The 16,051-nt window shown below is 46.1% G+C and overlaps 2 protein-coding genes across 2 annotated transcripts in view; one reads left to right on the top strand and one right to left on the bottom strand.

Moving 5' to 3' along the window:
• The first annotated feature begins 1,601 nt into the window (after positions 1-1,601).
• NANOS1 (nanos C2HC-type zinc finger 1) lies at positions 1,602-3,887 on the top strand. The gene has a single exon (XM_060641363.3). The coding sequence runs from the start codon at positions 1,602-1,604 to the stop codon at positions 2,805-2,807; it is 1,206 nt and encodes a 401-aa protein (XP_060497346.2). The 3' UTR covers positions 2,808-3,887.
• Positions 3,888-7,456: 3,569 nt separating this feature from the next.
• The window catches only part of EIF3A (eukaryotic translation initiation factor 3 subunit A), a 35,549-nt gene continuing 26,954 nt past the window's right edge, over positions 7,457-16,051 (bottom strand). The window contains exons 18-22 of the mRNA XM_078434870.2: positions 15,593-15,681; positions 14,091-14,752; positions 10,704-10,917; positions 9,784-9,965; positions 7,457-8,697 (exon numbers count right to left, since the gene is read on the bottom strand). Of these exons, the coding sequence (XP_078290996.1) occupies positions 8,468-8,697; positions 9,784-9,965; positions 10,704-10,917; positions 14,091-14,752; positions 15,593-15,681 (1,377 nt within the window). The 3' untranslated portion in view covers positions 7,457-8,467. The remainder of the gene's footprint in view (positions 8,698-9,783; positions 9,966-10,703; positions 10,918-14,090; positions 14,753-15,592; positions 15,682-16,051) is intronic.

The raw sequence follows: 16,051 nt of genomic DNA, 5'->3' as shown, positions 1-16,051 counted from the left end.
TATTCACCGTGTGACCTTGAAGAAATCCTTCTCTTCTCTGGCTCTCATTTTCTTCATCTGTAAAGGAAGGTTGGATTGATCAAAGGATCCCAAAGGTCCCTTCCACCGCTGACATTCTGATCCACTCGTTCATTCTACCATAAACCAGAGCCACCATGAGGTTCCCGGCATCCCCTGCTGGGCCACTCTAGACCCGCTGGACACAGTCAGACTCACAGCTTCAGGCCTAATGACGGCTGTCAGTAGCAGTTGCCCTCCCCGCCTTGTTTCAATAGCCACAGCATAGCCAGAGAGAGGAAGGAAAGTCCTGACCTGCCCTCTGCAGCCCACCTTGCCTGCCAGCCCAACCACCAGAGGAGGCATTTTCCTAGTCCCACAGAACCCTAAAGAACCTGTTGCAATACCAAAAACATTTACTGCTTTCCATTAAAAAAAAAAAAAAAAGAAAGTGTTGCCCCTTCTGGGAAGGGCATGGCCACCTCCCATCCTCCTAATCAAAAATCTGGGGCGCCTAGGCGGCTCAGCCCTTTAAGCATGGGATTCTTAATTTCAGCTCAGGTTCTGAACTCATGATTGGTGAGTTCCAGCCCCTTGCTGGGCTCTGCGCTGACGGCTGGGAGCCTGCTTGGGATTCCTTCTCCCCCTCTCTCTCCCCTTCCCCCCTGCTCGCTCGCTGGCTCCTTCTCTCTCAAAAAAGAAAAAAATCTTCCAATTTATTTTCCATTGTTTTTACAAAAATATTTTACTCATTTAAAGTATTAAATTGTGACGCTGAACAGGGTTTATTTTTCAAACTGCACAGGCAGCCCAGATTTTGATATGGCCACCTAGGGATGAGGGGCTTCATAAACACACACACACACACACACACACACACACACACACACACCCCAATCACTGTCCGAGGGCTGGAAGATTTTCTGGCCGAGCCCTCATCCCTACGAAGTCACCAGTTAATGGCCACCCAGTCTCTGAACACCTGTTGGGAGTGTGTCGCGCGCTGTGGGAAAGTCCTGATCCCTCCCCTACTCGCTACGGCAAGAACCATAACCCTCTGAGCCTCAGGTTTGTGCGAAGATTTCACCCAGTGGAAAGCTCTCCAAAGCACTGTGCAAACGGAAGTTTCTCGATTGTTGGGAAGCTCTAGACTTGACGGCTGCATCCTCAGAGCGCGCCAAATCCTGCCTCCCCCCGAGCTTTTCCTGCTGAGGCGGGAGAAGGGGCTTCTCGGAAGGCTGCCCCGGGGAGGTGGGAGATGGGCGCACGAACCTTGGGGCACTCTCCCCCCATACCCATGCCTACTCGCTTCCTCGGCGAATCTCGCCACCCGGCCGAGGGAGACCCAGGCCTGGTCACCTGTTCCAAACCCGAGGCACAGCGCTCGGGCGAAGGCGGGTCCCGGCAGCCGCCCCTCCTCTCCCCTCCGCTCCTCTGCTCTCCCCCCCTATCTCGCCCTCCCCTCCCAGTAGCTCCGGCAGGGCACGCCCCTCCCCCAGATTCACCAATCAGCGTCCCGAGCGGCGCCCGTGGCGCAGGGGGCTCTGGTCAGCAGCCAATTAGCGGCCGGGCCCGAGGCGGCGCTTCGCCCGCCCCCTCCCGGAATGAAAGCCGCCCGCAGCTGGCTAGGCTGGCGCAGCTCGCGGGGCGCGGAAGCCGCGCGGGCCGGAGCGGAGCGCGCGCACTGCCCGCCCGCCCCCGGCGCGCCCGCCTCCGCTCCGCCTCCGTCCGAGGCGCGGGCGAGGAGGCCGGGGCGGGGTGGCGCAGGGGGCAGGGCCGCGGCGGCGAGGCCGGGGGAACGGGGAGGAGCGGGGCCCGATAAAAAGGCTGCGAGGCGGCCCCACCCCGCGGCAGGCCGGCGGGCAGGCTCCGCGCTTCCCTTCCGTCCGGCCCGCGCCGGCCGCGGGGAGGCGGCGCGCGCGGCCCGCAGCCCGCCCATGGAGGCTTTCCCCTGGGCGCCCCGCTCGCCCAGCCGCGGCCGCGCCCCCCCGCCCATGGCGCTCGTGCCCAGCGCCCGCTACGTGAGCGCCCAGGGCCCGGCGCACCCGCAGCCCTTCAGCTCGTGGAACGACTACCTGGGGCTCGCCACGCTCATCACCAAGGCGGTGGACGGCGAGCCGCGCTTCGGCTGCGCCCGCGGCGGGGACGGCGGCGGCGGCGCCTCCCCGCCCTCCTCCTCCTCGTCATCCTGCTGCTCCCCCCACGCGGGGACCGGGCCCGGAGCGCTGGGGCCGGCGCTGGGGCCGCCCGACTACGACGACGACGACGACAGCGACGAGCCGGCGTCCCGGGGCCGCTACCTGGGCGGCGCGCTGGAGCTGCGCGCGCTGGAGCTGTGCGCGGGCCCCGCCGAGGCCGGGCTGCTGGAGGAGCGCTTCGCCGAGCTGAGCCCGTTCGCGGGTCGCGCCGCCGCCGTGCTGCTAGGCTGCGCGCCCGCCGCTGCCGCCACTGCCGCCGCGGAGGTGGCGCCGCGCGAGGAGCGGGCCCCGGCGTGGGCGGCCGAGCCCCGGCTGCACGCCGCCTCCGGGGCGGCCGCCGCCCGACTGCTCAAGCCCGAGCTGCAGGTGTGCGTGTTCTGCCGGAACAACAAGGAGGCGGTAGCGCTCTACACCACCCACATCCTGAAGGGACCCGACGGGCGAGTGCTGTGCCCGGTGCTGCGCCGCTACACGTGTCCCCTGTGCGGCGCCAGCGGCGACAACGCGCACACCATCAAGTACTGCCCGCTCTCCAAAGTGCCGCCGCCGCCCGCCGCCCGCCCGCCGCCGCGCAGCGCCAGGGACTGCCAGCCGGGGAAGAAGCTGCGCTGAGCGCCTGGGCTCCGGTCTGCCCCCACCTGACGCCACCAGGGTCACCGCCTGCCCGCTCTCTCATTTTTGGTCTGCGCACCGTCTTTCCCTCGCTGTGGGAGAGGCCTGGAGACCAGCAGTTGGCTCAGCTTGGGAAGAAGTCTTGGTTTTTTTCAAAGCAAGCCGGCCGTGCGGAGTACTTTCCTGTCGAAGAGCGGTTGAGACTAGACGCTAACATCTTGATTTGTTTATGTCTATAGTTTCCAGTTTGTGCACATCCAGACGGTGAAAGCTGGGTGTGTATTCCACTACCTGAAATATGGCAACTTAGTGGCGCTGTTTATTTACGGTATACGTCGATCTATTTTAGATGCGCATCAGTATGAAGTGTCTCCATCTAATCTCGGATGTTTAATTTTATGGAGGCACTTTACTAGGTCTAGAATATTTTTTTAAAAGCCTCGTAACTGGACTTGAAACTGACGATTTTATGGAATGTCGGCAAATTGACTATTTTATTGTTTGAAACAATTTCTTAGTTGTCCTTAAATCAGTTATTCTAATTCCAGGTGAAGCAAGCCCTGGCAGCATCACTGTTTTGAGAAGTGAAGGTTTAGTAAACTTTCCAGTATTGATTTGTGTGGGTTACTCCCTCCTTGTGGCTTGTTTCGGTCTTGGCTGGAGGTGTAAAAAATGTACAATCTGTAGCAGGTACAGTACAGCTCCTTATCGTTTTATGTACCAGATCTTTTTATTACCGAACTAGGAACTAGTCTTTCCACCTTGAAAAATTGTGCCAAGTTAAAATCTTATTGTGTATACACTTGGAAATTGGTGCTGTTTAAAAAACCTGACTTGTGTATTTATACAGTAACAGTATATGAATTCATTAATCTTGCCTATAACTTTGTTACTTGGCCTTTTGTCCATATGCACCCACCTCCCCATCTCCAATTGTTGAAAAACATTTGTAGGATCAAAAGGGAGCAGTATTTAGTCACCCTGCTCATCAGTTTCAAGGTTCCTTAATAGTGGAAAGCTCATTCCAGCTGTTGCCTCTCAAACTAAATGGACGATGCAATCCTTTGAGCTGCAGAAGGTTAATGTAATAACCTGTGCTCAAGAAGGTTCCACTATGGGCTGTGTCTGGCTTGAGGCACAGGCAGTCTTCAAACCGGAATAAGCACTAAAGGAGTTACTTGTGGAGTGGGGGTTGAAGACCAGGAACATGGCCACCCTCGTGCTCCTTTTTCCCTCAAAGACCCTAGTCTGTTTCTGGAATCCCACCACTTATCTGAAGATTAGACCCGATCTTTAGGCAAACATCCTTAATCCCTACTTTATGTCACACCCTTATTTTTACATCCATGCTGGATGTCCCACAATGGCATGCAGCTACCATCAGGACAGATACAGAGCCAAAAACAGTGAATTAGGATGAACGCATATGAATGTACAAAATACATCACTATCTGAAAACACCAGCAAGAGATTTGGTTATAAATATATAGATTCAAGTAGGAGAGTTGAGCTTCTCTACTAGACGTAGATTGTTTTATCAAACTACTAATTTCCTCTAGAACAAATTGGCTTGAACACTCCTTTGAAGGTAGAATACAGGCTGGAGTAAATAACACTGGAAGGCTAGGAGCCTTTTTTGGTGGAGGGAAACGGCATCAGAACAAGGAGGAGAGGTGCTGGCAAACAGTGCATTAGCCAAGAGAAGATCCATTCCTGCTAGTCTAGCCCCAGGCCACAGAACTTAAGATAGGACTAGTCTTAAACTCAAGTAGTTTCATAAAAAACATGTAATTATTCTCTTATTGTGCTAGAAAATATACCAGTTTACTTTTGGTTTTGGGGAGGTGTCAGCTCAGTAGGAATTCCTGTTAGCTTCTTACTGTTCTACCTTTCCAAAGATCACTACAGGCCCATGTCTTCTGCAACCCAGAACTAGGCAGGCAAGTGCTTTGTATTTTCAAAGATCCAAATTGTTCTAGACACTGTTTCTAGATCTCGGGCACGTGGCTCGTTCAACAGGAGAATCCCTCAGTGATGAGGTGTGCCTAATAAGGATTGGATAGTGACACGATCACGGTTTTATCCAAACTGTGAACATGTGCAACGTGGAGTTTATTCAAGTCTTGAAACGAAGAGTATCAAGAAAGGTATCCCAAAGACCCTGGACCACCAACCATCATGTTCATCCATTTAAAATGCACCTGTTTCAGCCCCTCTCCCCCCTCCCCCCTCAAATTTTCCTGTTTCCCAGCTAACATTAAAATGCTGGGAGTTGAAGTGTGAAAAGGAAACATTACGGTTACATTTTCTAGAGATCTTTTAGGGAAAATCTGACCATGCTCTAATGCACCTAAGAGCAGACTTAGAGACCTCTCAATCTAAAACTTTAAATACTTGCAAAATTTAATTTAGGGTGTGGGGCACCTGGCTGGCTCAGTGGCAGTAGAGCAAGTGACTCTTGATCTTGTAGTCAGTCAGTCGTGCGTTTGAACTCCACACTGGTGGCAGAGTTGACTTAAAATTTAAAATTTTTTAAGGTTATTTGACACAGCACACACAAGCATGGGAGGAACAGAGAATCCCAAGCAGGCTCCACGCTGTCAATGCAGAGCCTGACTACTTGGGGAATAAACCCACAAACCACGGTATCATGACCTGAGGCGAGACCAAGAGTCGGATGCTTAACCTTAAAAAAAATTTTCTTTTATTTAGGGTAAAAGAAATCCAATTTTCCAAAGTTTAAAAAATACATAAAATAATTGGTATGACAAAGTGATCTTGTTTTTATAAAAATATGGCTATATGTTTGCCTAAAAATCAAACAATGTATGGAATCTCAAAAGAGCTTTACCAGCTGTGCAGGCAGACTAGACTGCCCTACCTTGCTTGTCCTCTTCTGTAGAGACCTCTGCAGTAGCTTTTAATTTCTTTGTATTTTAGTTTTCCTATGCAGTGCTTTTTAGAAGCTGCAGAATTAACTTTTATTACAACTTTTGGCATAGATTGTAAGGAAGCCAAAATTATGTATGTATTTTAAAATTATACTACAAATATGCGTGCCTCAAGGGAAAGGGCAGGCAAGTTTTGGTGTCAGTCCTAACCTTCTAGTCTGTGCTTAGGCACGAGGAACATTCCTTCATTCCTTCCAGTGTCCAATATATATGTCCATTAGACTTGTAAAATTATAAAATGAATCCACAGTCCAAATGTCTTTGGGTAAAAACAAAACACAGTTAAAACATAAAAGCATCCCAATACGTACACGCCAACTTCTTCCTGGAAGCCAATACAGACAGCTAGATGGCTGTAGTCCTTTCTGGGCCACTGTCTTCCACTCTTAGAATTCACCTGTATTAATAGCAATGGTGTTCTGGTTTAAAAATGCAGACTGGGTGGCTCAGTTAAGTGTCCAACTCTTGATCTTGGCTCAGGTCATCATCCCTCACAGTTCATGGGTTCGAGCCTCAGGTCAGGTTCTGTGCTGACCACACAGCCTGCTTGGGATTCTCTCTCCCCCTTTCTCTGCACCCCTCCCCCTTATGTGCTCTCTCTCAAAATAAGTAAACCTTAAAAAAAGCAGATGCCACTGGAAACATGGAAGACATTCTACACATAGTGAGTAGATTGGATGTTCGGTTTTCCTGTGACACCTGTGAATACTGGGGTGGGGAGGCCTTCAGAGTAGAAACTTAAGAGCAGGACCACAGAGAAGCAGCTGACTCTTCTGACCCTACCCCATGCTCTGGACTCACACCTCCCAGGACAAAGAACCGGGGGGGCATCATATATTTGGGAAAGGGTCCTAGTAGCTTGCAGACTAGCCTGGAAATGCAGGCTAATGGTCAGACATGCAACTACAACTCATCTAATCAGCTAATAAATCGTGCCTTGGGGCCAATCAGTGATGTCACAGGTACAGTCCTGCTCTAGTGTCTGGACACTCAGCAGGTTACTGCCCCCAGTTCTTTTATTGGTTACAAAGAAAAGGCCTTCTCCCCCAAATATCTTTTAAGATTTCCACTTTTTGAAATACTAAATATATTAAGAAAATTAAATGTTGGGGTGCCTGGGTGGCTCAGTCTAGAGCCTGCTTGGGATTCTCTCCCTCTCTCTCTTTCAAAATAAACAAACATTTAGAAAATTCTTAAAAAAAAAAAGATTAAATGTTGAAAACAGTGGCTTCCATTGCTGGTAACATCAAACCAAAAACGCTGCATCTGATTAAGTAAAGAAGCATCAATACTCCCTCTTCTGGCCTTATAGCTGTTACCAGCAGGAATTCTCCCCACCACTCAACACTGGAAATAATTTACATGTCTGTAGCCACTATCAATTTGCAACTAACATTCTCTGAAACTATGACGTTTCTAATTTGAGGAGAATACCCGAAACAGTAAACCACTCACCCACCCACCCCCCCATATATATAAACTCACAGAGAGGATGGCATTGCAAGGAAACTAACGGGATCCTTAATTGGAAGGAAACATTGTAGCCACATCTGCTCTGTTATATTTGGGTTATTTTCTTTGATCCTACATACTGAGACATTTAATGGCCCCAAAAACTCAAAACCACACTCAACTGGATATGTAAACTCACCATAATAAATAAAACACTTTGACTGTAACTACAAATCAACACTAAAACAAATTCTGTAAGTATTTTATTTATCATTGAAGAAAAAACACAGCAGCAAGTTCTGTGTTGGCTTCAATAAGACCAAATAGTTAATCTTTAACATAGCTACAACACTCCAAAATTGAAGTCAACACAGTCATTACTACAAATTACTTGTTCAAAGAATCTATCCTGAAGAGAAAGGAAATTAGGAAAAAGAATTTAAACAATTCCTCCAAACCACACATTTATAAATATTGTCATATTTAAAATGCTTGAAAGGCATGAATTCTCCATTAATGGAAAAGCAGTTTGCTATTGGCAACAGAAAAAACTCAGCAACAGTTTACCAAATGCTTTAAAATTTAAAAGCTGTAACTGTTTCGGATTCACACTTGAGCAGTATTCTTGTCATTACAATCATGACTGCAAATTGCTTTATACTCACCTCTCAAGTAAAACCTACAGAAAATCCCACTGTATCCAATGTTTGTAATGTTTACTGCACTTATAGTGAACCTAAAAACTTTCTAAATGTAGTTAATATAGTAAATACCTCAAAGTATCTAGAGGTATGTCTCAACCACTAATGGTGTGGAAATTGTTTCAGCCCCTGCTTTGAAGAGTCTTCAAATACATTTTCTATACATTTTCTATAATAGAACCTTACCTCATTCCAAATGAATATGGTATTTCAAAAAAAAAAAAAAAAAATCAGTTCTATACCAAGATACAGGTGTTACTTCATACCTGAAGGGTTCACATTTTAATTTATTTTTTAGTTTTTCTCTTTTGTAAACAAATGATTGATGAAATAATGCAACACCTCAAATTCCAGAAAATGGCCTCGTCGTCCAACCTCCTGTGGGTACGGTGCATGATCAATCTATTATAGAGGATTAATACAAGTTCATGCTTTTTGTGTTATGGTGAAACAACACTAAAGAATCCAATTTAGACTGGTTGACACACAAGTATAATAATCCTTGAATGGGATCAAACCTATGTGAGACATGAGTTTGAATCCATTATCTTGAGATTTAACGTCGTACCGTGGTCCATCCATCTTCATCAGTCTCATTTTTGGTACGACGAAGAGACTCCCGATCTTTCTCAGCTCTCCAAGAGGACTTCTCTTTTTCACCTTCTCTCTCCCTTTCTCGGTCTCTTTCCCGGTCTCTTGAAAGAGCTGGGGGAGGAACACGACGAGGGGCTTCCCGCTCTTCTGCCCGCTCATCTTTCCTGTCATCAGCACGTCTCCAAGAACTTACTAAAAGTTTAACAGGAAAAGAGAGTAAGTTAGTGCTGTACTGTATTGGCCCAGACTAAACAGAACTTTAGCAAAAAGAATGTTTCCAATTACTCAGAAATCCTGTACTAAAGGTAACAATGCAGAACCCCCATAAAAAAACAATAAAATAAATTTAGTAATTTAAGACAAGGTGACAAAAATCTAAATGAAAATTTAAAATTAAAAAAAATTCTTGGCTCTTAATGAAATCAAACAGCAAAGTAGCCATTAAGCATAGTTGTTTGTTTGTTTGCATTTATTTATTTTAAAAAATTTTTTTTTTAACGTTTATTTATTTTTGAGACAGAGAGAGACAGAGCATGAACGGGGGAGGGGCAGAGAGAGAGGGAGACACAGAATCGGAAGCAGGCTCCAGGCTCCGAGCCATCAGCCCAGAGCCCGACGCGGGGCTTGAACTCACAGACCGCGAGATCGTGACCCGAGCTGAAGTCGGACGCTTAACCGACTGAGCCACCCAGGCGCCCCCATTTATTTTTGAGAGACAGAGAGAGACACAGCATGAGTCAGGGGAGGAGCAGAGAGGGAGGGAGACACAGAATCCGAAGCAGACTCCAGGCTCTGAGCAGTCAGCACAGAGCCCGATGCGGGGCTCGAACTCACTGACTGTGAGATCATGACCCGAGCTGAAGTCGGACGCTTAACCGACTGAGCCACCCAGGCGCCCCCAGCATGGGTTTTTTTTTTTTTTTTTAAAAGCTAAAGTTTCAATGGTCACAATTTCAGAGAAACAATGTTTTACACTTTGTGCTTATCTGCCAAGATCTTAAAGAACAAATACACTATTTCCTGGTTACATAAAATAAGCTTTCAAAGCAATATATATCACTACTATCCAACGTAATTAGCCTACTGATATACTTTGAATTTAGAAATGAGCTAACCTCACAGAGTGACGAAGATTACGAAAACTACAGATTTTAAACTGATTATTCATGATCTTATTTTTGATGTTTACATGAGTATGTGAGATAATTAAGTAAAACTCAAAACTTCCCCAGAAATTATGGATTTCTGATAGTCCAGCAACATGCAGGCCATCCATACCCTCTTCACGCTCTGATCTGAGAGGAGGTCCTCTTCGGTCTCTGTCATCTCGCCTTTCTCTTAGGTCACGGCGATCATCTCTCTCCCGACGACGGTCATCCCGATCCCTATCATCTCGGCGAGCTGAATCTCTCCAGCTCGAAGATTCCTCCGCTGGTCCTCTTCTCCAGCCACCTTCATCCCTGTAGCCATTCAAAATGTTAAATCCTGTTGTTAAACTACATGATAGCGTATGTGAACAGATCATTTCCAAGTCGGTGCTGAGAGAGTTTACAAACCTAACAGGGATGAAGTTTAGATTTATAACTTGATCTCGACCTGATGCCCCAGGTGTAGAGGTCAAATGAGATTATCTGGATCTGTGCTTTCCAACCTAACAGCCACAACCTGTATGTAGCTACTTAAACATAAATTAACTGAAACAAAGTCAAGACATTCTGTCAATAGCACTACCACGTTCCAAATGTTCAATAGCCAAATAGTATTCAAACAGCTACCATACTGGATTATTACAGATCCAAGACAATTTCATCCTTGCAGAAAATTGTATTATAAACAGTGCTGGTTTAGATTCATCAGCACAAAGCCAATTTGGCCAGAAGAAGCAAGCTAGAACCATTACCGCCAATAAAAGTAAAAGGGGCTTTTACTAGTTTAAGGACTATATAACTGAAGAATTTAAACCACAGAGGATAGGCAACAGATGGGTAAAGATACCTGGTCTGGCTTCCTTACTAAATCATTACAAAACCTGCAGAAAGCTACACGGTGTCAGCCTCACTTTCTCAACTTTGTTAAAAGGGGACGTCGGTTGAGGGATGCAGCACACCGTTTCTCAACGTGATCTGGGAAAACACCCAAGAGTATTTAGGAGAATCCCAGCTGTAATTCCACAAAGAGTCCCAATCAGAGCATCAAACCTCGGCCGTCTGAAGCGGTCTTCTCGATCCCCCTCTCGCTCTCTGTCCCTTTCTCGCTCTCTGTCTTTCTCTGGGTCCTTGTCATTTTCATCACGATCTTGGTTATCTCGCTCTCTTTCTTTTTCTCTATCCCATTCACGTTCTTCTGATGGTCTCGATTCTCGAGGTGGACCCCAACTCTCTTCTCTGGCCTTTTCTTTCTCTCTCCATCCACCTGTTGGTTTTTTTTTTTTTAAGAAATAAAATTTTTTTTAATACTCCAGAAACCCAAGTTGGTAACTATGACTATACATCTTTATGTTGACATTAATATCACCATTATGTATGTTAATTTAAGACACTCTAGGGGTGCCTGGGTGGCTCAGTCAGTTGAGCACCTGACTTCGGCTCAGGTCATGATCTCATGGTTTGTGGGTTTGAGCCCCACATCGGGCTTTGTGCTGACAGTGAGGAGCCTACTTTTCAGATCCTGTCTCCCTCTCTCTCTGACCCTCCCAATTCGCTCTCACTCTCTCAAAAATAAATAAAAAAAAAATACAATACAATCTTATTTTTAAAAAGAACTAGGGCTGCCTGAGTGGCTCGGTTGGTTAAGCGTCTGACTTCGGCTCATGTCATGATCTCGCGGTTCGTGGGTTCAAGTCCCATGCGGGGCTCTGTGCTGACAGCTCCGAGACTGGAGCCTGCTTCGGATTCTGGGTCTCCTTTTCTCTCTGCCCCTCCCCCACTCGTGCTCTGTCTCGATCAAAAATAAATAAATGGAAAAAAAATAAATTTTTTTAAAGAACTAAAGCTACTTATATCATTTTACAGAATCACCAGCTTGTATTTACAACTACCTATTATTGTTTTTCTAACACACAGGGAGGAACATGTAAGATAAGGGAAATTTATATAGCCTGGGTTGTTTCATATGCTGAGATTATGGCTATAAAAATCTGTTCTGATGGTAAATAGACAACTCATTTTAAGCAAAAAAACTTAAAAAGTGGAGGATTAGGAAATAGATCTCTGAGAGATGGAGCCCCAACTGTAATTTCATTCACATGTTGCAACATTTTCAAAACCTTTGTAACTAAAAACTTTCTTTTCATATTCTTGCCCTCCACCATTTACCACCCATGCAATCACGGAACAAAGAAAGATCAATCCTTTGACCCCACCCTATCCATCACCTCACCTCACACTTAAGGCTGGGATGCCCAAACCTAGGAATGTAATATATTTGCACAAAGAGGCCAAAGGGAGCAAATTTACATGAAAATCTATTACCCTTGCAGGACTATTATCGTTGCTAACATTTCTATTACAACGTGCCACAGCACTATTCTAAACCTTCTGTGTATATGAACTCATTTAATCCTTTCCGTAGCTTTGAGCTAAGTAAATCCCATACCTGCCATTTTACATACTTGCTAAAATTTGTAAGTTGCTAAAACTAATACTCAAGCACTTTTATAGTCCCTCGCAGACACGTGCTTCTGGTACCTGAGTCGCCGGAAGAGCCCATTCACAGTGGAGGGTGAACAAGGCAACGGCCCGGTCTTCTTGCTGCAGCACTCATACTTTTTTTTTTTTTAATTTTTTTTTACATTTTATTTATTTTCGATAGAGACAGAGCACAAGTGGGGGAGGAGCAGAGAGAGAGACGGAGACACAGAATCTGAAGCAGGATCCAGGGCTCCAGGCTCCAGCTGTCAGCACAGAACCCGACGCGGGGCTTGAACTCATAAACCGCGAGATCATGACCTGAGCCAAAGTCGGACGCTTAACTGACTGAGCCACCCAGGTGCCCCAGCTCTCTCATACTTTAAAACAAGTATCCTTTTGCTGGTCTTAAATTTAGCGACACATCTTTGCGTTTTTGTGTTTTATTGGTGATTTCACTGTTTAAAATGGCCCTCAAGCACTGTGCTGCAGTGCTGTCTCGTGTCCCAAGCACAAGAAGGTGATGGATGCGCCTTACAGAAAAAATACCATTTTAGATAAGCTTCATTGAGGAGAGACAGTGCTGCTGGCCACGAGTTCAATGTTAATGAGTCAATTAACATGTTAAAACAGAAATGCACAAAAGAAGGGTTCTGCGTTCATTGGTTGACTTGGTTGACAGAAATGTTGTGAGCAGAGGGCTTAACGGAACCTAATCTGGTATTTTCCTTCAGAGCAATGATTCAGTATCCACAGTGACTATAAAACATCTATCGTGAATTAATGAGAACCTACCACACCGTTATCCCTGTTTTACACAAGGCACAGAAATGTCACACAGCCAGACAGTGGAAGGAATGGAGACCAGAAGAGACAGAAACACCAAGGGCAAAGGAAAGGAAGTTGCTCACTGACATGTGCATTTAGGACGGCTGCCTCCGGTTACTGCTCCGAGTCGGGAGTGGGAGAGCCTGCGGGGACCAGGAGCAGCAAGAGTTCAAGGAAAGCATGATAGCAGCCCAGACCGAAGCACTTGTAGGGGAACAGAGAAGTGGGTGGATTTAAGGAACACAAGGAAACAGAAATGAACTAAATGAAAAGACTTATCATAAAGGATGAAAGAGGGCAAAGGACAGCTCCCAGATCTCTAGGTTATAAAATGGGACGGATGGCGGTGGACCTGACGAGAAGCCTGTGGGTGTGAATTCAGTTTCAACAGGCTAAAGGCGACACGTCAGAGACATTTCTAGGTAGAACTGTACAGTGTGCAGCACGAGGCTGGTAACATGGGTCTGAAGGTAAGGAAAGAAGTCACCTGGAGAAGATGGTAACAGAAGTCACAGATTACGTACAACTGCTCAAGAACAAAAAAGTATGAAAACATGAGCAGGCCCAAGACTGAGAAAGTAAGGAACCGCTCTTCCCGTAAGCCTAACCCCATGGTAGGCAAGACTGCAAATACTCCGTGTACTTTTTTCATTACTTACACAAGAAGGCTGGTGTAGGACAGAACCTGAGAAACACCGAGACTTAAGGGACAGGCATGGGACAAGAGCCCTCAAAGAAGCAGTCAGCAGGCAGAAGGGGAAAAAAAGCACGAATCACTTAAGCAGAAAAAGGGGTAAGGTTATTTAACTTGTTCTGGTGTGTGGGATATCAAAGCCAAGCTCCTGAGATAAAAGTCACTGCACAAACATCTAAGGGAAAATAAAAGACCAATTTATCCAGAAACTAATTATAATATAGCCTAATCATTGTTATTTATACACTAAAGTTTCATTTTTTAGCTAAAAAATAACTGTTTATTTAGATATTGAAATACAGTCATTTGAAATGTCCCTGTTTGAAACACTACAGAATAGTGAGTAGCATGTGCAAGATTACACTTTCCATTTGTAAAACACATCAAGCAGAGTCTATAAAGCATCTAAGCTGGTTTTCTGAATACCAGAATTTTACCTGGCTTGACAAATGGTCTCCAGGGACCAGGCCTTGAGTCCTCGCCCCTTCTGGGAATCCGATCATCATCTGTGTTTCTCCAAGGCCCCCGGTCATCATCTGCACCACGTCTGGAAATTCTGTCATCATCAGCATTCCTCCAAGGTCCTCGATCATCATCCAACCCACGCCTGGGACCCCGGTCATCATCCATGCCGCGCCTGGGACCCCGATCGTCGTCAGCATTACGCCAGGAAGACCGCTCGTCATCTGCACCTCCTCGCCGTGGCCCCCGGTCCTCATCCATCCCACGTCTTGGTCCTCTGTCCTCATCAGCTGTTCGCCAGCTTCCTCTGTCCTCATCCAGTCCCCGTCTAGGTGGTCTGTCATCATCCGCATGACGCCAGCTTCCCCTGTCTTCATCGCCAATTCGCCTGGGAGGCCTGTCATCATCTGCACTACGCCAGGAAGGCCGGTCATCATCTGCTCCCCGGCGAGAGAACCGGTCTTCATCAAGGCCACGTCTGGGACCTCTGTCCTCATCCATGCCACGCCGGGGAATGCGATCATCATCTGCTCGGAGAGAAGACTCTCTCTCTTCCTCATCCCCCAGTCGCCTTGGCCGATCATCCTCTCTTCTATGAGGCCTCTCCTCATCCCGCCCCTCTCCACGTCTCCACTCCCTACAGAGCAACAAGCCAAACATCTTTAAGAGTCCATTTTCTTAAGAGCAAATGATCCTTTTGGGAATTATTTCATTCACTTCTAAAAACCACTTCAGCCTAAATTCATTATTCCTAGTCCTGAAAGAATATGTGCTCCTAATAAAAAATAACACAAAATATAAAATCTTACATCAACAAATAAACAAACAGGTAGACAATTAAAGGTATCTACCTGCACTTTACCAGAAGCATCCTGGCATCCATTACTATGAGCTTTCAAAACTTAATTTCTGTATAGCACTTATGACCAGCCATCTTATCATGAGCAGTCATTTTTGAAGGATGGTTCAATCCACTTAAATTTAAAGGAAGGGGCACCTGGGTGGCTCAGTGGGTAATCATGACCGGATTTCAGCTCAGGTCACTATCTCATGGTTGTGAGATTAATCCCTGTGCCGGGCTCTGCGCCATGCATGGGGACTACTTAAGATTCTCTCTCTCCCTCTCCCTCTCTCCCTGCCTCGCTCTCTCAAAATAATAATCATAATAATCATAAGCAAAAAAATAAAAGGAAAATACGTTCTAGAACTATTCATTCTTACTGTAATCTTAGTATTATTCCATTAGGGAACAAAAACCCTGAAGCCTTTATTTCTCAAAATATCTAGAAGTCCGTAATTACAGCACTGTTGCAGTAAACTATAAAAACGTTTTGGTAGCAGACATGCATACAATTCTTCATATTGTATGAAGTTCTCCTTTCCCCACCTCTATAAAATAACCCCAACTGAAAAACTGCTAATGAGGCATTAACAGGACCTCTGTCTAATTGGTACTATTTTCCTTGACTCTACTTACTTCTCTGGTGGGCCTCTTCTCCACTCGGAATCTACTTCAGGTCCTTTTCTCCATGTGCCTTCTGAATCTCTATCTCCCCAACGAGAGTCCTACATTCACCAAAGTTAATGTGAGGCACTACGTCGGCAACACTTATTACAACTACCAGCATTACCAAATGTTTTTGCACTTATATTAACCTTAAGTCCTTAAATATAAACAAGTTTTAAAATGGTTTCTTTTAACCCAAAGTCAGAGTGGTAGTACAGTGAAACCGGTGTGACTGGCTTTACAAATCAACAAAATACCACCTTGAAAGCAATCTGGCACCCGACCCCTGGAATTATTCAAATGTCTGCAGATATCCTTTGATCCTCAAAATTCCCTCCTGAGATTCTGCGAAAAAAGCTCGGTGCCCCAAGCTTACATTGCACAGGACCTCCTAAAATGGAACAAATGAAATGTCAAATGAGGGATGTT

This window comes from Panthera onca, chromosome D2 (genome assembly GCF_046562875.1).
Source record: "Panthera onca isolate mPanOnc1 chromosome D2, mPanOnc1 haplotype 2, whole genome shotgun sequence".
Taxonomy (NCBI): Eukaryota; Metazoa; Chordata; class Mammalia; order Carnivora; family Felidae; genus Panthera; species Panthera onca.
This window is presented reverse-complemented; position numbering and strand designations above follow the sequence as displayed.